Below are 21285 nucleotides of genomic sequence, written 5' to 3' on the forward strand. Positions count from 1 at the left end.
AATATTGTATAAAAGTGCTTGCTGTTTGTTCCTTGATTAATCTGCTCATTTATTAACAGGTGGCTGAGAAAGAATATGTCACAATGAGGTAACATGTATTTGTAAAACAGTATTTAAAGAACTGAAATTTCTTTAATCTGGTCAAATACTCTTTTTCATATCGAAAAGGATCATCCATAACATTATTATTGAATTGTCTTTTTCACTGTGGGATATTGTGTGGAAAATGGAAAACTCCAGTGAGATTGTGTCATTTGTGCTGGCTGCTTATGGAAATGTTGGGGAGTTAAAGTACCTGTACTTTGTAATAATATTGTTCTGGTACCTCTCTATATGTGTAGCCAACACAGTCCTTATTGTGGTCATACGTGTGGACATACAGCTGCATGAGCCAATGTATATACTGCTTTGTAACTTATGTGTGAACCAGATAAATGTCAGCACATCGCTATATCCTCTTTTGCTCTCACAGATGTTTTCAGACAGCCATGAAGTGACCCTGCCGTGGTGTTTTCTGCACATGTCTTCCATGTACATAAGTGGGCCTGCTGAGTTTTGCAGTTTAGCAGCCATGGCCTATGACAGATATATCTCAATCTGTCATCCATTACGCTATAATGTCATTATGAACACAGAGAGAGTGTTTTTCATGATTCTCTTCATGTGGATATATTCATTCCTTAGTGTAATACTATCATTCTCATTTATCTTCAGTTTGAAGTTTTGTGGAACTATTATTGAAAATGTGTATTGTAACCACAGATTAATACTTAGACTTTCATGTTTCGTTTCAGTACATAGCTTTTTATCTGATATATTCTTTCTCTTTGTGAGCTTTTTCATACCATTCACTCTCATTTCAGTGTCTTATGTGAAGATTTTGGCAGTTTGTCGAAAAACATCCACAGAAAACAAGCAGAAAGCCGTGACTACGTGCGTCCCTCAGATCGTCTCTGTGTCAAACCTGTTTGTTGGCTCAATTTTTCAGTGTATCGATTCCAGCGTTATAGTTGCTCATCTACCAGTCCGTATAATTTTATCTATATATCTTTTCATCTGTCAACCAATGCTGACTCCATTTCTCTATGGATTTAATTTGCCCAAGATAAGGCAATCATGTAAAAAGCTTTTGTTTAAGAAAAAACAATAGCTTTGTTCACCAGGAGACTTTTCTAGGGAATCTCCGCTCTTTGGGAAACTATCCACAATCATCTTATAGTCTGTAAACATAAAGAAAAGAACATCTTTTGATGTGATATTTATTTACAATAGGCCAGTGTCATTTAGTGCATGTGATGGGGTTTTTTTTTTTTTCTCTTTTGGGGAGGGGGGACACTTTCCACTTTGCTCCTGGGATGTGTGTGATGCTCACAAACAAAACAATGTATTAAACACATGGGTATAATTACAGTGATTTTTTTCTTAAGAAGAATTTATTTAGAATAAACCATCAGACTAATTTCACAGCTTAACCCTCTGTTCTATACCGTTACCCTTGACAATTAAGATAATGAACATTTTTCTTTTGCAGGGTTTTTTCATTTGGGAATAGCTTTTGATCCTCTTTACAATTAATCTCTAAGGTTATGAATGTTGAATAACTACATAAAAATATTTCTGCTTATTGTAAGGTTGATATAGACATATGTCTTATGGGGACACAGCTTATATATTGTAATAACAGCTCTAAACACTAACACTGCACTTTATTAGACTTGAATCGTGATATACTTGGGATTTAATCACATCAGCTCAACACAAAAATATGTTGCATCCTTTAAATGACCAGGTCAGCAACAAAGGTTATAGTGAAGCCACAGTTATACAAACGCATAAGATGTATGTCTGCAAGTATTAACTAAATATGTATGTGTGCTACAACATAGACATAATAGTAAATGTGCTTAGGTGAAATTGACCTTTCAATAATCTTATCACTGTAGTCTGTTAACCAGCAAACTAGTCTATGCTGGTAACTAGCAGTTTTCCCTTTATCAACCTAAATTAAAGGCTAGAATTAGTATTTGTTGGCATCAGTCAAAAAGGTCTGAGGCTAAAACTAGGGTCTAAAGCAGGGGTGCCAAACTCAAATACACGGTGGGCCAAAATTCAAAACTGGAACAAAGTCGCGGGCTAACGTTAATATTTATTGAAATATATTTATTCCTCCAGATATAAGAATGAATCTTTTCTTATGGACTCAAACACGTTTTGCTGAAAAACTGAATATGGAACAAGCAAAGCTTAATACTAAACAATATATATATTAGCTGTATGATACCAGTAGGCCAGCTCTAATAGTAATTTGGTATGGCTTCGCGGGCCAAATGTAATTAGGCTGCGGGCCAAATTTGGCCCGCGGGCCAGAGTTTGACACCTATGGTCTAAAGTAAAGGTATCTGTAAAACACGAGTCATTATTATATAACTTATGAGACTCCCAAATTATTCTTTCCTGTTTATACCTGTTAAGGCAGACTGAACGGACTCAGGTGTGGACTAAGGGAGAAAATGCATTGAAGGTTTATTTACAAACACCAAGTGAGTTATATACAAATGTGGGGGAGTCCGGGGTTCCAGGGATCCACAGAAAGGGGGGTAGAGGGACATCACACTTGACCGTCGATCCACACACCACGCTCCACTTCAGCCACAGCACAAGCTCCACTTCTGACACGCCACGCCACTCTGCCAAACACTCACACTCAGGAATCCAGGGGAGAGAAACAAGGATAGGTCCAAGAAATCTATACACAATAAACAGACGATGAGATCAGAACCAGGAAATCAAAGGAAAACACGAGAGAAGGTTAGAGCTGGGGCTACACAAATGTGAGGGTTTTTTTACCTTATTTTTGTTTTTAAGAAAAATAAGAGCCACATATGACGACATTTGTTTAAAATTTTGATAGAACAGTAGCAATATAGTGTCCTTGTAAGTAGATATCAGGCCCTTGTAGAGCAAAATTGAGTATTTTGGCCTAAATAACCCAAAATGTGATGTCCACATATGTGGAGTACCAGGATAACAATCCACAGGTGAGTGATTGCTGCAGGAGCGTGGGCCAAAGGCAGGCCCAGGAATGTAATCGAACTGTTTATCAGAGGAAAAATGTGATTTTTGGGGGACACTCAAGCCAAGATTAGCTGTGACAATGTTGGTTTATGACCAGCTGTTGCTATTTAGCCAGCTCTTGTCAGCTGTCCAGAGACAGGAGGGTTGCATGTGTGATCAGCTGACGATAAATCAACATGTTTTTGCATGTTTTCGTGTGTCAGAGCCCTGATTTAAGTTCAGGAGGTGAAGCTTGATGTGAGAAGGAAGAAGGCAGTGTGTTATTAAGATGCCAAATGCCAGTCTCTTTCATTTCTCTGTTGACGATGACCACTTTGCTGATGATAAAACAAATATATGATCTTTCATATCTTGAGTCTGAAAGTGCAGGCACCAATTTAAATAAAGCAAACAACTTCTCCTCCTCCTTCGGCATGCTACATATGTCACTGGCAGGGCTGGACTGGGACAAAAAATTGGCCCAGTGACCACCTCCACAAACCGCAAACTCACTCTTATGTATTTTTAAGAATTATAAGTTTTGAGAATGCCTTTGTTTTCTGGAAGGTGTACTTACACATTACTGCGTCTATATTTATGAGTACAGTGTCCTTTTTCTCTGGAAAAAAAAAATCAAAAATTACTGACTGTACCTTTAAAATAAAACATGTCAACAAACTGCATGTATAATTCTACTGACTACTCATAGATGCATTCAGCAGCTGTGGCCACCAGAGGTCAGTACTACACCTGGCATTGGAAACCTGAGTGCTGGGATAGAGGTAGTTCCTCTGAGATGCCTGCTGGATAGTTTGAGAACGGCTCCTCAGGAGGTAAATCAAACTGTACTCACAACATTTGCAGTACTGTGGCATTTTTAATATACAAGAGTCGACCATTCATTTTCTGCTTAATGGCATCACAGTGTTGCCTGTACATCTTTGTTAGTGTTTGTAAAGTTATGCCCATGCAAGAAAAGTATTTTCACTGTCAGGCCTAAGTGTCTACATGATAAGTGAATGTAATAAAAGCTGAGCTGGCTGCTGGGCAGTTTAAGGATTGCTGAAATAGGGAGTAAATCACTGCATCGCATAGGACAGTGTTTGTTCTTGTTGAATTTTTAATATACAGGGTGGGCCATTTATATGGATACACCATAATAAAATGGGAATGGTTGGTGATATTAAAGTCCTGTTTGTACCACATTAGGGGCAAACTCCTCAAGATGGGTGGTGACCATGGTGGCCATTTAGAAGTCAGCCATCTTGGATACAACTTGTGTTTTTCCAATAGGAAGAGGGCCATGTGACACATCAAACTTATTGGTAATGTCACAAGAAAAACAATGGTGTGCTTGGTTTCAACTTAACTTTAAACAGGACTTTAATATCACCAACCATTCCCATTTTATTATGGTGTATCCATATAAATGGCCCACCCTGTATATTATTACAAGTCTGGATCTTTAAAGTCCTGCTTAATAGCTTCACATATTAACTGTTTATGTTTGATAATGTTCTGAAAGTAAGAACCATGCACTAAAGGCCTCTTTCGGGAATTTTATGATTTATTTAAAAAAAAATAATGGCAAAAGGAACCAACACAGCATAATTCTAATAATTTCTTTCTAATTTTTTTTTCTTGTTTGTTTGTTTGGTTGTTTTTTTTGTTTTTGTTTTTAATTCTGTGATAGCTGGGATACAAACACCAAAATCACCATTTGCCATTTCACCACACAAGGGAAGTTTTGTGTTTCTGCAGCAATATAAAGAGTAAAAATAGTTCCAAAAGATAATTTTTAGTGGCTGAATTTTATGTTTAATTCATTTCTGACTCCAGTGTGAAGTCCAGTTCAAGGCTCAAATCTGAGTATCAAGCATGAATTTTGTTTGGTATTTGTCTAACAATATAAGTTTTAGGTATAAACAAGTTTTTAACAGATTTCTAAAAATATTTGTCTTTTTTTGCTTTTATAACAGGTGGTCTGATAAATATGTTGAGAACTGTACCTTGCTTTATTGCGTCTTCAGTCACTTTCAAACAGACCAGCAAACAGTTCTGCTGCATCAAGTTTAGATGCATTTTTTCATATGAAGAGCATGTTTCTCTCGATGTTGATACTTGCCTTCCCAGTGTTTATTTAGTCTGCAGATCATTATGTTAGCATCAGCCAGCTTTTCCCATTATATGACACTCCTGGGCTGAGACTACTGATGCAGTGAATGAATGACCTGATGCAGTATATAATATATGCTTTCCACAAACCCTAAGACCCAACACTTAGCCTTCTCATTTGAGAACCACTGACTAATATAATGCTTTCTGTCCCTGAAAGGGTTTCGAGATGACTGGGAGACATGATTCCCATTACAACCTTACTGATATCAGCAGATATCTCTCCCCGTCTTGCCTGAGAATGAACCATTGTGTCCTTCTGTTTGTTTGCATGAAGAGTAAACACAAATTAATACAGATTGTTTAGAAATTCAGGATGTAAGAATATTTATATTTGGTCAGAAAGTTCTGTTGTTCTGTTTGAGAGTCTGGACTGTTGCCATGCACATACAAACAATTCATGCACCAAGTTCAACAAAAATTGAGTGTAAGCACACTCAATTAGAATAACTTTCTCTTGTATGATTAAAGCAGCTAACTCTACCTCAGTGCTGTATTTAGGATATTTTTTTAATTATCATCAATCTTTGTAACTTTTGTTGCCCACTAGTTCACCAGATTCCTCATGTATATGTTTCCTAATCTACATAAACTAATGCCCATACAGCTAACTTTATTGTGGCGCTTTAGTATTTAAGTTAGTGAAGGCATACCTTGGCTGGGGGGGGATCAAAAATGACTTAAAAATATCCACATAAAGTGTGAAAACCTTCTACTTGTGCTGCTGACATTTGTTTAACAATACACGTGACTCACAGTTTGACAAAACAACCCAAACTCAAGCCCAACTTTGACTGATTTCCAGGGTCAAAGACTGTAAGAGCTACTACATGCCCTTATTTGGTAAAATATGTTGTCATAACATGTTATGAACATTGACTGATTTAAGTATATTATTGTGTCATGCATACACAATACGTCCAGCCTGAAAAGGCTTACAGCAACATAAAACCAGAGCCAGACTAGCACCATAACTTACAAATACTGAACAAATAATCCAACCTGAGATCTTTCCCAAGCTTCAGAAACAAAGGCCGCTGACTTATAAACACCAAAATTATTAAACAAACATTTCATTCAGTACATCAAAATATTTCTGGGGACTTTAACAGACACCTCGCGGATTATATATGTTCTTTTCTCATTATAATAATAACAAGACAGAATAAAATGTAATTTGTTTGTTCACTTAAAGACCTTTGACTTATGAATCGCTTTGAAGTCACAGATTGCAGTGCTGTACTTTTATTTTACACTAAATAAACTTTCTGTTTGTAGATGTGAGATATTGAATATATTTTACATCACCATTTTGGGGAAGTGTCTGCCTCGAGGCCTGTGCAGCAGTAAATCCTGCTTCTCCAGTGTGGGGTAGCCATGGTTCAGAGTTAAACACTACAATGCAGTGACTGCAAATGCTATAAAAAAAAGGGGTTTCATTATTCCAACAACAGTGGCCAAGTCCTGTAAGAAAAAAAAACTATGAAAAATTCATGATAGGAATTCTTCTGATGCAAACAAACTTCACTAGGTTTGAGTCACTGAAAGTGAAAATGACAAAATTGTTAGTTGGCTCTATTTTTCATGATATGCTATTAGGTCAGTTCTAATACCACAAGTTTTTAATTTAAACCAGAAATGAATAAAATACATTTTGACTCTTTTAGCAGCAAGAAATGTGCAATGCAAAGATCCTGGTACCCTACAGTGTTAAATATTTTAACAGGTTTGGTTGTGGCCAGAACTCTTTTAGGAATTCTTACATGTAAATTCTTTAAGTAGTCTTTAATAATAGTTCTCCAGGCTTCTTGAAGGACTCAAAGTTCTTAGTAAAAAGATTTAAAGAAACCATATTGAGTAGTATATTAAACAAAAGGGCACTGAGATAGCTGTACCACACAATTTTTATTTTTTTCAATGCGATGCCCTATGACATCACAGTGATGCTATAACAAGCTTATGTCATCACATTGTAATAAAAACAGGCTGAAGTCAGCATGTTATAATAAAAGCATCATGAAACATCAGTTTTACTATAGTCCTTGCCTTCTGGAGAGTTGCGCTCTTTAAATGTTCTTGTTCCATCAGTTTTGGCATGAAGCTGAAATGCAGCCCCAAACTGTGACAGAGCCTCCACCGTCTTTAATAAGATGGCTGCAGACACTCACTGTCATCCCTCTTTACTGAACTCCTCTGCACATACAGAGTGATAAACCCAAATTTGAAATTTTGGGTTCAAATCATCACTCCATAACTACCATCGCTGCTTATTTTCAGTCCAGCTCTTGTGTAATGTGCCACATTTCAGTTTTTTCTCCCTGCTTCTGTTTCTAAAGAGTGGCTTCTTGACAACCATCTTTTCACAGAGACCATTTAATGAGCCTTTAGAAAACAGTAGCTGAATCAGCTTTGGCATTATATTTGTATATTCAACTAAAGAGGTGGAAACAAATGATGTGCTTTTATGACAGGATCCTAGTAACAAAGTGTCTGACGATACAATTAAATGTCGATTCTCTGGCAAGTTTTCTTGTTATGGGTAAACACATCACTGGTTCGACCCTTGAGTTAGGCGTCTTTTTTGAGTGATTCATTGTTTTAAATGGCTAAACAAACTGAAAGCACATTGCTCTGAAAAATGAGTGAAAACACAGACAATGTCCAAAGAAAAACTTCACAAAACCTGGAGAATTAAAACCACCCAAATGCACTTTAAAAAATGACAAAAAAAAAAGTCTGGCTTCTTGGAAGAAAAATGAAGAAATGAGCGATGGCTTAAGACTTTTGCAAATGTGGTAAAATTCTGATAAATAACTGATAAAACTCCACATCCCACCTATACTGATATCTGTCTCTAAATGAAAGACCTCTTTATAGACTATTTTTCTGATTCTAAAATTGTTACATGATGACAAAAGGTGAACTATCACTAAAAACCATGAAATAAATTACAAAATTTAAGCTCACGATGTGTGATTAAAATCTATCTAATATGTTTACATAGCTGTAACATGTAAAAAGAAAAAAAGAAAATATATTGGAAGAAGTTGCTAATCAGCTTCTTTAAGGGTCCAATTTGGATTCATCACATCAGAATAAGAAATAACAAATTTTATCTCCAAAGCAGAGACACATAAAGCAGATGTCATGAAAACACGACTCAGTCACTTGAAGGTTAAGACTATAGACACAATTTGTAGTTTAGGACAAGTATGCAGGATTTTGATAGTTGAATACACACAGAAGCATGACTTCCACAAATAATTAAAGATTGAGTCTTTTTTTACCACACTTTACAGACATCTGTGCATTTTCCTTTTATTTTTGGGCCTTCTTTAACAAACTGATTCGGCTCTCCTGCCACAAGGGCAGCTATAGGAAATCTTTGATACCAGACAATGTCTCCATTTATAACTTTTATTACCTATTTATTTCAGGTTGAAAGCCATCATTAATTTCATAAAGGTTCTAGTGGAAAACAGATTTTTGTTAGTTATGTTTGTTTTTATGCAGGTCGCATGGTAATACAGATTTGGCCTGTGATTTTTGTGACATGCTGGCGTTAGAATGATAAGTCAGCAATGACTCGAGCTGAGGTGTAAGTTTGGATCACCTGCCGTATCTCTGGATTTAATGCTTGAAGCATTGCCAATAAGACAGATTCATTAAAAATACGAGTGGCAAGAACAAATCACAGAGGTCAACAGATTACAAACTTTATCGCTTTTTATTCAAACTGTACACATACATAAGGCTTATCTCATTTTAAAAAACAAGTTAAAAAAAAAAAAAAGAAGACACAAATATGAGTACCCCCCATAAATACATTATGCTTTTAAAAAAATCAGTCTGTTTACTTGGTACCTTGCATATGTTGTGATAAAAACACTCTTATTCCTTCTGAAAACACAAACAGTGCAGTCAGCCTGGTAACACAGACCTGCTCTGCATTGTTAGGTGATGAGTGAAGTGAAACGTTTCCTAACTCAGTCCTACAAACAAATTGTACCCAGGCTTTGAGGTATGTGGTAAATTCACATGGGAACATTGGCATTTCCTATATACACACTGCTTTAACATATAATATGAAGACTGGTACAAAGTACGCAGTTTTAGTATTATTATAATAACACAAGGATTCAGGACACAGTACCAATAACAGCTCTGTAATACGAGTCATCCCTCATTGCTGGAGCGTTCCCGTTCATTACTTATGTGTATGCATGTGTGTGACCTATGCAGAGAAAATGTACTGCATGGAAAGAAACAAAAGCTTCAGGCACTCGTCTGCTGCCTAACGGCTGACTCAGGGTGAAAACATGTTTTTCTGCTTCCCCACAATGACTCCAACTGATTTCATTACTCAAGTCTGAGAGGTCATTTTCTCATTTGACCAATGCTCTGCGAGGAATAGCGGCCTGCGAAGCAGAACAAATCACTGATAACTTTATTGCTATTGTCACCAATTACAGAGGCGCCAGCAGCTGTAATCCTTTCACTATCTTGCAAATACAATTCAGAGAACTGCAGCGTCTGTCTCTCATCTTAGCTGCATCAGCATTTATGTGATGTGAAACCTGGTAATTGGTGTTAATGTCACACAGAAATAACGTTTTCTTTTTTATTAAACCTGTGCGGTGTGATCTGAGTTCTACTGGCACCACTTACTAAAAGGCTTTACATTTCAACACTATAAAATGCTCTGTCCTGAAAATGTTTTATTTCAACAGTAATTAAGTTTCCCTACTATTGTATGAAAAGACTGCAAGTTATTTTAAAATATATATATATATATTAACTTGTTTTACTGCCCTTAGATTCAACACTGCTGAACTCCCACCTGGCTTTGACCTTTTGACTCTCTGCTACCTTCCAGATAAAAACCTCAAGTTTCTCTGTGTTTTGAGGAGTTTCGTGAGGCAGCATAGACACTAAAATCATAACAATTTAACAAAAGTTCCAACATGTTCAGTCTACTTGGGAAAAAGAGAAGCCTTTAAACACTTCAAGTGAAATTACAAGAAAACCGGCATGAGTGTGTACAGTCATCTTAATGCAGGATGAAACAAAAACCCATAGCAGCCATTCGAATTAAATCTGGATGGGTTGAAATGGTGCTTTGGATGTCTTAAAGGATCAAACAAACAAAAAAAAAAAAGAAGTCTTTTAGATAGGAGACCACACACAGAGACAAACAATGAGTTGGTGTGTCTTAATTACAGAGAGTGGAGGTGTATGTGTGTGTGTGGTCTCTCTAAGTGTTAGATCCAGGTCAATCTGTGGTGTAAATCATATTTTTTTTAACACTTAGGATAGATGTGCAAACAAATACATAAAAACTTCATTCACCTTCGGAGTGAACATTCAATACAGGAAAAAATATTTAAGAAAAAAAAAGGAAGCAAAAGTTTTGATTTGTGGGCAGCCACTTGGCACATAATGGCAGAGCTGGTGTATAAAACAAAAACAAACAGATTGTACTCTGCAAAATCTAACATGTGTATTAAAGCTTTTCAGTCTTTAGCTAAAAGCAGAGTAACTTAAAACGCCCCAAGTATTGAATTCACAGTCAGAGGGGGTGTGGCTGTTGGAGGGATCTGAACTTTGACCTTTTCTTGCAGTTTGCAGTCTTTTTTGTGACAAATTCTTAAAAGAGCTGAGAGGAAGTACATTCAAATAGTAATACAAGGATATAATGGATAATATGTGGGAAGTTTCATAACAAGTCTGGCATTACAGTCCAGTAATCATTATGATCATTTAGGCTAAAATCCAACTTTTTTTAAAAATGCAAAAGCAAAGATTGTGGGCAGAAAAAAGAGAGAAGTATAATGAAATTTAAGCCAGCTTTTGTGGCACCTGTTAAAAGTTTTGGTTGTGTTCAAAGGCCTGTATTGGCGCCACAACCTTGTAACAGAAAAAAACTGATCAAAAAATACATCCATAAGTGTGGTAAAATGAAAGCTATTCGACCTCATTCTCAGGTAACGGGAGCTCCAAACTTCACACCGTCGTCTCTCCGTGGCTGCCGTTACTGAGCCGCTTGTAGAACCGCCGCCACGACTGAAGCGTTTTCCCGGACCAGACCCAGAAACCGGAGGTGATCCCGACTATCATGGTCATCAGGTATTTGATCATGAACACGGTGAAGTCCGGGGTCATGGGGGCGAAGTTGTGCACCGGGCACGGCACGGCGAAGCGCTTGCAGGTCTGCATGTGCCAGGTGCGCTCCCAGTGCTCCCTGAAGGCTTGCTCATAGAAGTAACAGGCGATCACGATGGTGGCCGGTACCGTGTAGAGGACGCTGAAGACGCCAATCCGCACCATCAGCTTCTCCAACTTCTCTGTCTTGGTGCCGTCGTGCTTCATGATGGTGCGGATCCGGAATAGAGATACGAAGCCGGCCAGGAGGAAGGACGTGCCGATGAACAGGTAGACGAAAAGGGGGGCCAGGACAAAACCGCGGAGGGCGTCCACGTTGAAGATCCCCACGAAACACACCCCCGTAAGGACATCCCCGTCCACCTGGCCCATGGCGAGGATGGTGATGGTTTTGATGGCCGGGACAGCCCACGCGGCTAGGTGGAAGTACTGGGAGTTGGCTTCAATCGCTTCGTGGCCCCATTTCATCCCGGCAGAAAGAAACCAAGTCAGAGACAAAATCACCCACCAGATGGAGCTGGCCATGCCGAAAAAGTATAACACCATGAAAAGGATTGTGCAGCCCTCCTTTTTGGTCCCCTGAGCCACTGTCCTGTAGCCGTCCGGCTTGAATTTATCCACGCAGACTACTTGGTCTTCTAGGAAAAACCCGGCAGCATAGGCTACCGCCACCATAAAATAACAGCCAGACAGAAAGATGATGGGCCGCTCGGGGTATCGGAACCGTCTCATGTCCACTAGATAGGTGAGCACCGTGAACAAGGTACTCACACAGCATAGGATGGACCAGATCCCGACCCAAAGCCGGCCGAACTTTACCTCATCCTCTCGGAAGTACATGATCCCGGTTGGTTTGGTAGGTTCGCAGGGGGCTCCGCAGTCTTTGACCCCCATGAATCTGTAGCCCAGGTAGGAGGGCACTTCCAGCTGCAGCGGGCAGGAGAACTGGTGGTACTGGTTTGGTTGTGAAGGGTGCTGGTTCGGTCTTGCCATTTTGGGAGGGGGAGTAATTGGGTCCGGTGCAAAGGGAGAAGAAGAGGAGGGCGGGGTGCCCGGTTCCGACGTATTCTGGCCGACGCAGATCTCCCCGGCTCCGTGGACGGGGAAAGCCTCGCAGCGCAGCCGTTCCGGCCACTGGAAGCCGAATTTATTCATCAGGGCTTCACATCCCTGCCGTGCCCGCTCACATAGGGACCGACACGGGGGGATGGCCTGCTCCAGCACGGTGCACACGGGAGCATACATTGAGCAGAGGAAAAACTTCAGATCCGCAGAGCATTGGACCTTAACGAGCGGGTAGAACTGGTGCACCTCAAGTCCGGCGTCCTCCTGGTTCGTGTGGCCCAGGAGGTTCGGCATGATGGTCTGGTTGTAGGCGATGTCGGTGCAGAGCGGGATGGAGATGGGCTGACAGAAGCCGTGTTCCGGGATGGATATTCCACTCTCACTGTTGTAATGCTGGGCAGAAGCGGGTGAGAAAAAGGAGAGCCCGCACAGCAGCCACATGATCCGCAGAAACACGGAGCCAGTGGTGAACCTGGCCGCCGCCATAGTTGAGGAGGAGGGGGGAGGGAAGGAAAAACTTTGATCCAAGTAGTGCGACTCAAAAATGGTGGAAAATGGAAAGAATTTTTCAATAAACGTCCCAATACTTAACTAGAAGTCCAAGTAATTTCAGTTAAAATGATTGTAATCGACTTTTCTCCCGTGTGTAATGAAGATAAATCCAAGAGAAACACTCGTCATGTCATGACTCCTTAATGGTCTTTGTAAGTGACTCCAAGCAGTCCACTCTGACTCCCGGTCCGTTCAAAAGTCCCGTTTTCTCCAAACAATGCAATTTCACCTTAGTCCAGCTTACTTAACTTTTACAACTACTTACTTTAGCGCTAAACGATGTAAGATAAAGGCGTAAATGCCTAGTATTTCCACTGTTTGTCGACTTTAGTTCGCTCAGCGAGTCGCTTCACATGCTGGGCGGTTGGAAGTCCGGAGGCTCGCGCTCCTCACTCTGTGCAGATTCCACCGGTTTCCAGGCGCCCATTCCATTCGCTGGACCCCCTCCCCTCCGGCCGAGCGCGAGGCGCCTTGAAACCGCCGCAGTGTCTCGGCCAATCACCGTGTTTGTTTTCCTACAGCAATCGTTCCTGATTGGCCGTTGGACCCCCACCACAGGAAAATATGTTACAGTAATTACATTACACCAGAGATTTTAACAAATAATACCCAATTAATCATTTTTTTCTGTATCATACGATTTCGCCAATAATTGTGTGTTTGTAACACTTGGAATTAATGGTCCAAGTTTGGGTTTAGTTCTGAAAAACAAAACAAGTATGTAGGTTAATCCTAAACATAAGAAATACCTCATATTCTCTTTTTGTAGATACACACACATACGTATTGTTTCTTTACTGGGCTGTAAAGCAGAATAAGAAAAATGAGATATGCATTTTTATTTGTCCCAAAAAGTTGTGAAATTACTTTGTTTCAGCAGCCATAACTTTAAGCACATCAATAAAAAAGCTTAAAGAATTTAGATCAGCACAGTAAAATAAATGCATTAGCTCAATGCAGTAAAAAGGCAGGAGCACAAAAGTGAAGCAAAATACAAATGATTTGTATTAATAAAAATCTAGATATAATACAATAAGCAAAAATCTAAAAAAACAAAACAAAACAGAAATGAAGTCCAGTTGCCCACTTTTGTGTATGACAACTGTTCAGCTCTAACTGTGTACTAAAGGACTTGATTTTTCTTTTTCGTGTTTTATCAAACACACCTTTTAATGCAGTTTTCTCTGTTCAGTGTGCAGCTTTAAAACTGAGTTCTCCCCATCGCCCCACACAGTCACTACACACAGCCACTCAATGTGTGCAGGACATGTAAACACTCTGCAGCACAGTGAGCAAACCATGAAAAAAAAGAGAAAAAATTCACGAAAAAAACTAGTCTTAACCACTCAACCACAGAAAGTACCTGTTGCTGTTTAAGGGTTTTATGGCAAGCACTCAGATGCAGCTCTTGAGCTGATATTCAGTATTGTATGGAGGAACAACAGCCAAAGGAAGAGTAATTTGAACTGGCAGCATGATCGATCTGCTCAAAGGCAGTGTGGGAGGTGCAGGCGGTTCCTGGGGGCCTTGCTGCATTTGGTGTCTTTCTACCCTGAGTGGGATAAAAGAGGGTGGGGGTAGGCTTGCAGTGGGGGAAGGGACAGGAAGAAGAGAGAAGGTCGAAGAGGGCAGGGGGAGAAGGAAAAGGAGACAGAGAAGGAAGAGAAGCTGAACCAAAAGGAAAAGGTTTAGAGCTCTGTGCTGTAATCTGCAAAGAAAACTCAGTATAGATTTCTGACTGACCACACAAAGAGATTCAGCACCAAGTTCTCAAGCGTGCTTGTGCTTCATGTGATACAGTTGACCATAATACTACAAAAAAGACTGAAAAAGTGTTTTAGTCCTCAAGGGAAGGAGCTACTTTTTCACATTTACCAACCAAGTTCTTTCCCAAAGGCTCAGCTCATTGCTTGCTAGACAGTTGTAATCTCCCCCAAACAGTCATCCTCAGTTCGTCCAGAACGCTACAGCTATTGTCATAACAAAGACGAAGAAAAATGAACCAGGTGGATGAGACCAGGTTCAGTCTTATGTGTTTTTTTTTTTTTAGTTTGTGCTGAATCTCAGTTTTATCTACTTCTTTAAAGTTCTTTTATAACCCTTTCTATTTTTCACATGTTGTGCATTTTCAGTTGCCTTCTGTGCATGCATGTGCTACAACTGTTACTCTGCATTTAACAATCAAAGCTGCCCACTGGCATGCCAAGGCAAGTTTATTTTTGCCTGAATCGTTATCTGTCTACCTAAAAGGCCCGTGATCAGGGTGTAGCCCACCTCTCTGGGACAGAATATACTTGGCTGGATTACACATTCCTTACAACGGGAAGTGAGAAAATGATTTACTCTTGAGTGTCCATATTTTTATTTTCACCACTGTCCACAGATTAAATCTGGCTGGTGATACGTCCCCACATGTCACTTATGTTTCTGCATGTCGTTCCCATCTGCGTATTTGATTAAGTTACAAATGAAAGACAGCTCAAACAAAAACAACAAAAAAGCAATAAAATTCAGCAGCAGAACCTATTCAATCCTTCCCCAAAGTGGATTCAGTAACATCTTTAAAAAGTTGTAAAAGGCAGACAGATTGAGGAATGTTATGGTTTTGTTGATAAAAATCAGTTTAAAACCTTGTTGATAATGTGCTGCCTTTGTTTCTGATCTAATCAATACACACTGACCCTAATGTTATCTTAGCAGGCAATACACTGATTACTGAAAAAGCAGGTTTTATTGATGGTACAAGAGGAGGAGGGGGAAAAACTAAACTGCAAAATTTACCAGGATACTCAAAAAAAGACATTAATATGATTTGGCAAGGGTCACTCATTGTTTGCATAATGTTAGAAATAAGCAATTACATTAAAGTGTGAGATATGTAGGCTAATAGGGTTATTAAAGGACAGCCCAATCAGTGTTTCCAGCAGGAAAGCTAGTTTCACTAATGCAGAGGTGTAATAATCAAAAACTCCAGCTATTAAAGCTATTGATTTTGAAAGTAAACTTTGATTTCTCAGGAGTGTAGTTTATCAGACAGCATCTGATTAGTGTTACAGACACGGTGATGTTATACACTAGAGTGAATGAATAAATGGACTGAAGCAATAAATCAATCCATCACGATCACACAATGGTCATCGGGGCATCTGGACTCTAATGAAGTATAACAAAAACCATTTAACTAGTTTAATCTGGCATATGTATATAATTCAAATTAAAACACTGCCTAAAAACCCACATGAAAAAGTAACATAAAAGGCTTTTCCATTGCAAAAATTGTAATTTGAAATTCAATTACAATTATGAAAGAAAAAAGGTCATGGAGATAAAACAGTTAATTTGCTGCATTCCTTTTCGCTGCGGTGCTCTTGTTTTGTCTTTCCTTTACATCAGTGCACTTTCACCTCTCTCTGAAACTCCAACCTCACTCCCTGACATGTGAGAGGTTTAGTCCAGCTTGAGGCAAAATGATAGAAAGACAGACTTCAGTCAACAAAAACAGCAAAACCAATTCAGCTGAATCACTTTGGTTCCAAAGAGTCAAATGGGAAACACCAGTTAAAAAGATAATTGATAAACAAAGACACATTAAACACTGACCTTTTTTGACAAAGAAAGTCGAGTTCTTACATTAAATAACGGTGACTAAATTTGACATTGATGGGCAGCAGCATCTTAAAATGCAATTTATTTATGAAAGTGTCTCTTTCACATTTTTCCTTTGCTATATAATTACAAATTTGAGTAAAGTAAACACACGTAACTGGAACACCCCCACATAAAACTCCCTGACAACAGTATCTTCCTCCCAGCTGGCAATGTGCCACACCACAAAAACTATCCAGGTGTACTCAAGGAAAACATAAAAAATACAAGGTTTTGACCCAGGCTCTAAACTGATCCCACTCTGATCTAGGCCTTGTGGGATCCATCAGTAGACACTTAATCCATGTAGGCCCTCCTACACAGCAAACCACAGGACACAAAGCATCTTCTCCCAATGTCCAAGTGCTAGACTCTACAGGATGCTCCCAGAGTTGCACATATGCGATATTAGTGGAAAAAAACAAACAAACAGAAAACAAAATGTTATTAGTGGCAGGTCTGTGAGTATTAATATCAGTGTGGTACTCCAAGAACATTACCTAACGCCAACATTGCAATTGGTCATAATTTTTACAAAGTTGTACCATGGTCAAAAAAAATTAAAATAAAATTTATAGAAGTACATGATAAATAAATAAGTCAAACCACCGAAGGCCATCATATTCATCATATTCACTGGAAAAAACAAAAAGATAATGTTGACCATTTCCATAACCATGCTTTTAAACTGATTTATATTTGTACATTTTTTACAAATCCCCATCCAGAATATTTTGCAGATTCACTCCACATACTAATATGTACATTCTCCTCATTCTTGTCCTTATTTTATTTATTTATTTATTTATTTATTTATTTACTTATTTTAATTTAGCTCAATTTTTTTTTTGTAATGTAGCTATGGTGTTGCATTCTTATCAAATGTATCAACATTTTTAAAGTTTAAATGTAATAATTACAATGTTGTTTTGTAATGTTGCTGGTCTTTACATTTATTTATACTACCAAGTATTGCATAAGGGAATAATATAGGATATTACTACACTGCCCTATCCAAGCTCTTTTTTTAAACACAAGGGGAGAAAAATCCAAAAGGATAGCTGACTTTATTCAGGAATCTGATCATTTTGATTGACTTAAGACAGGCTTAAAGGACACAGATAACTTGCTTTAGTTTAATGATAACAGCTCTTAGACTATACAGGCCATAGAACGTCTAAAATGCCATTCAAGTCTGCAGACAGATATAAACATGTAAAAACATAAGCTTTATATAAATTTGTACCCAGTAAGATGATAGTTGTATTTTAAATGAGTTCTTCCTGCCCCTCCCTCACACAGTGGCTCTGTCTGAGGTGTAAAACACAGCAGTTAGTAGCCACACCACACACTTCATCATGTCTAACTGTAGCTGTTTGTGTGTGTGCGTATGTTTGTGGATAGTGTCTGCAGTGGTCAAACAGATGTGGGCAGTCCAGCGGGTTTCCAGACAGCCAGTCACTGTTTAGACAGCGGTCTGCTGCAGCTGGACATTTCCTGGAGAAGAAAAAAAGAAGAAGAAAAAGAGAGAAGGGAGAAAAGCAAAACAGTGGTAGAAAAGTGGGCTAGACAAACAAAAAGTACATTTACAGTAGAGTAAGGTGAGAGTTAATGATCCAAAAATGATTTGGATGGTTTGCGCTGTGTTTGCTCCGTTCTAGTGGCTGTAATGCAAAGTATTTGTGCCACCACGTGAAACCCAACACTGAGCAACTATTTAGATGTTCAGCTGAGGTGCACAAACACAGTTAGGTTTGGTTTGAGGAGGTTTTCTAATCTGAGGACAACTTAAATGAAATGTTGGCTGACCAAATTGGTCTAACCAGCATGTTAAGTGTTTCTGAGGAGTCTATATATTAGACCATGGGCAATTACCGTGTGAGTCATTGTGAAATAGTTGTAAAAGTTGTATATTTAAGTGTTTTTTAAATTGTAGGTACACTCATTATAGTTGCCAAAAATCTTGAAATTATTCATTCCCATTCATGTTTTCTTTCAAACATTTACTGAAAGAATAAAAGAGCTCACACGTGGATGAACACGGTCAAAAAGTTTGATTTGCTCAGTTTTATTTCTGTTTTCGTATGCAGTAACATATACAGAGAGAGAGAACAGAAAAGTTTTTGTTTGCTGATCCTACCATGTTTATGTCACCTTGAAACTGCTAAGACTTAGCCTGCTTACTTTGACCGTTTTTCTTAACCTCTTGATAATGTGATTAAAATGAAAGTAATTATCATTAAAACTGCAATTAAAATTTAATTATAAGTGATTGCAACTACTTTTATGTGAAACGTGTTGCTCGCAATTATAAATGGAAAATTCTCATCTGACGGCAATTCAGCTTTTGCTTCTTGTTTTAATTTCACCAGTTTAACTTCATCTTTTTGATTCATGTTGTCTTTACTTGTAGTAGTTAGCTCTATTCGGTGAAACCCATGCGCTGAACAACAGTCGGTCAAAGTTCAGAGTATCCAGCTTGTGAACATAGTGAAGCATTTAGCAACCACAACCCAATACTTCCCTTAGGAATTAGTAGAGAGCAAGACAGAGCTAACAGGACAGCGTATGTTGGATTCACAGTCATCTGGTGGACAGAAACACAACTCCAAATGAATAATGACACTACTACATGACTGCTGGATGTGTAAATAGGCATCCATCTGTTGACAAATTTTCCCTCTTAACTTAAAGGGTGATAATGTATTAATGTGTTTACAGCTCTTGCAGTTTCCACAACACTAAAGAGGGGAAAAAATCTGTTAGTGAGGTTTTAACCTCAAAATAAACACACACACACAACCCCCAAGCAGAGTCTATACCAATGTTAACAACAACAGAGCAAAGCAGAATTAAACCAAACAAGTGAAGGCAAGTTTCTAAAGACATAGTGGAAAAAGATCTGATTGGCTGAGAAGGTGGAGCTATTGTACCTCAAACTCGTGAGATGAGGACGAGTTCAGAAAGCAGCTCTTAAGGTGTAAAAAGGAACAAATTATGTTCTGTTCTAGACGATTTATTTTACTTTTATCGTCCGAGGTGTCTCTTGCCTCGTTTCTATGTTATGGCTGAGTATATATAGCATGAGAAAAGTATGTGTGGAGACTCATCTGAGCGGGGGGAGGGGAGATCAACCATAAGAAGTCAGCAGAGAGAGAGAGAGCGAGGGTGGGGGGGAGAGAGGAATGCGGGCAGCTGGTTTGTGTCTGTCAATGCAACACAGAGGGCCTACAGTACTGGACTACACACACGCACATACACACACATACACACACACTGTGATGAAAGAACGATTTATTTGGACCAACAGAGTGTGTGCTCGGACCGTGGTAGGCAGCAGGAAGCTCACTGGCTGACATCTCAACTACTACTCGGACAAAAACTACAGATTATGTGGCCATAAAAATCGGAGCCATTCACATGTATAGAAATAAGAGTGAAATTCGGTCAAATGAAATACAGTCAGTGTGAGAATGGTTCGGTGTAAAAAACGTACTATAAGTTATAAACCCTGGGCAGGTCTTGTTTATATAGCGTCACTCTTGCCATTACTCTAAACGGCTGGGAACACAAACATACTGTACAGCGCAGTTAAAAAGCATTAAGACAGTGACAGCTTTCTTCTTCAGTGTTTGGGTTTGGAAATCTGAACTCTGATTTGAATGAAAACAATGGGGTTCGGCTTCAAATGTTTATTGTTCAGCTTTAAACCATTATTAGTCACCTTTTTTTGTCCTATAAATCACAATGACACTCTCATTTACCAACTTGTAAATATGTGTCTTTATTTAAATATGCTGGGGACGTCATTGGTTTTGCAGGTATTTGGTGATACATTTAAATACTGGACAAACTACAGGGCGGGGTCACCAAAGTTATTCTTATTCGTGTTGCAGGGGCTTAAATGTGTGTACAAAAATTCACGGTAATCCATCCAACAGTTGTTGAGACTTGGCACTTAAAGCCACAAATGTCAGCTTCATGATGGTGCCAGAGGAAAATGTGGAGCTCCCCACAGTCAGCAGGATTCTTCATCTGTCAGTTAAGACTGTTTGTAAAATATTCACTCGTAATCCTTCTACTGCATGTTGGGATATTTTAGACTGGACCATAGTAATGGACCACCACACTAAACACATGTTGAAAACAAATCTGATGATTAAACATATAAGAGCACATTTAATCATCAATATTATGTATGATTTGGCTGATGAAGTCACAGGGGCACTTCAGTAATCAATGTCAGATGAGTCTAAGTGACCCAGTGCAAGTCTTCATGGAGCCTGGAGATAGGAAAATGTCATTGAGCCTGCAGGTTTGAGATATGACACTGACACCGTCTGCCAGATGGCAGAGGGGTAAACAGTTTGTTCATTGGGTGGCATAGATCATCATATGGGCCTTCCACTCTGACAACGAATGTGGTGTCAAAAATGACAGGGTGCTCTCTGCCAGTGGTTTGCTCTACTGTTCTGGAGAGTCTTGTGGTTGTGAGCACAGTGTTGCCAAATCAGGAGTTAAAAGATTTTGGAGCATAGCTGGGTACATGCAACACTTTGTCTTTAAAAGAAGCATTTTAACCATGTCTGCGTGAACAGTCCCGTCAGGACACCAGAGATAGTCAAACTTCTA

At 39.0% G+C, this 21285-nt stretch overlaps 2 protein-coding genes across 2 annotated transcripts; one reads left to right on the forward strand and one right to left on the reverse strand.

Moving 5' to 3' along the window:
* Positions 1-213: 213 nt before the first annotated feature.
* On the forward strand, positions 214-1150 carry LOC120731393 (olfactory receptor 10A6-like). The gene has a single exon (XM_040028402.1). The coding sequence runs from the start codon at positions 227-229 to the stop codon at positions 1148-1150; it is 924 nt and encodes a 307-aa protein (XP_039884336.1). The 5' UTR covers positions 214-226.
* A 7786-nt stretch (positions 1151-8936) lies between these two features.
* LOC120731282 (frizzled-7-A-like) lies at positions 8937-13438 on the reverse strand. The gene has a single exon (XM_040028248.1). It carries the CDS (start codon positions 12940-12942, stop codon positions 11233-11235), a length of 1710 nt encoding a protein of 569 aa, XP_039884182.1. The 5' UTR covers positions 12943-13438; the 3' UTR covers positions 8937-11232.
* Positions 13439-21285: the final 7847 nt, after the last annotated feature.

The sequence above is a fragment of the Simochromis diagramma genome, unplaced genomic scaffold (assembly GCF_900408965.1).
Source record: "Simochromis diagramma unplaced genomic scaffold, fSimDia1.1 OVJJ01000343.1, whole genome shotgun sequence".
Taxonomy (NCBI): Eukaryota; Metazoa; Chordata; class Actinopteri; order Cichliformes; family Cichlidae; genus Simochromis; species Simochromis diagramma.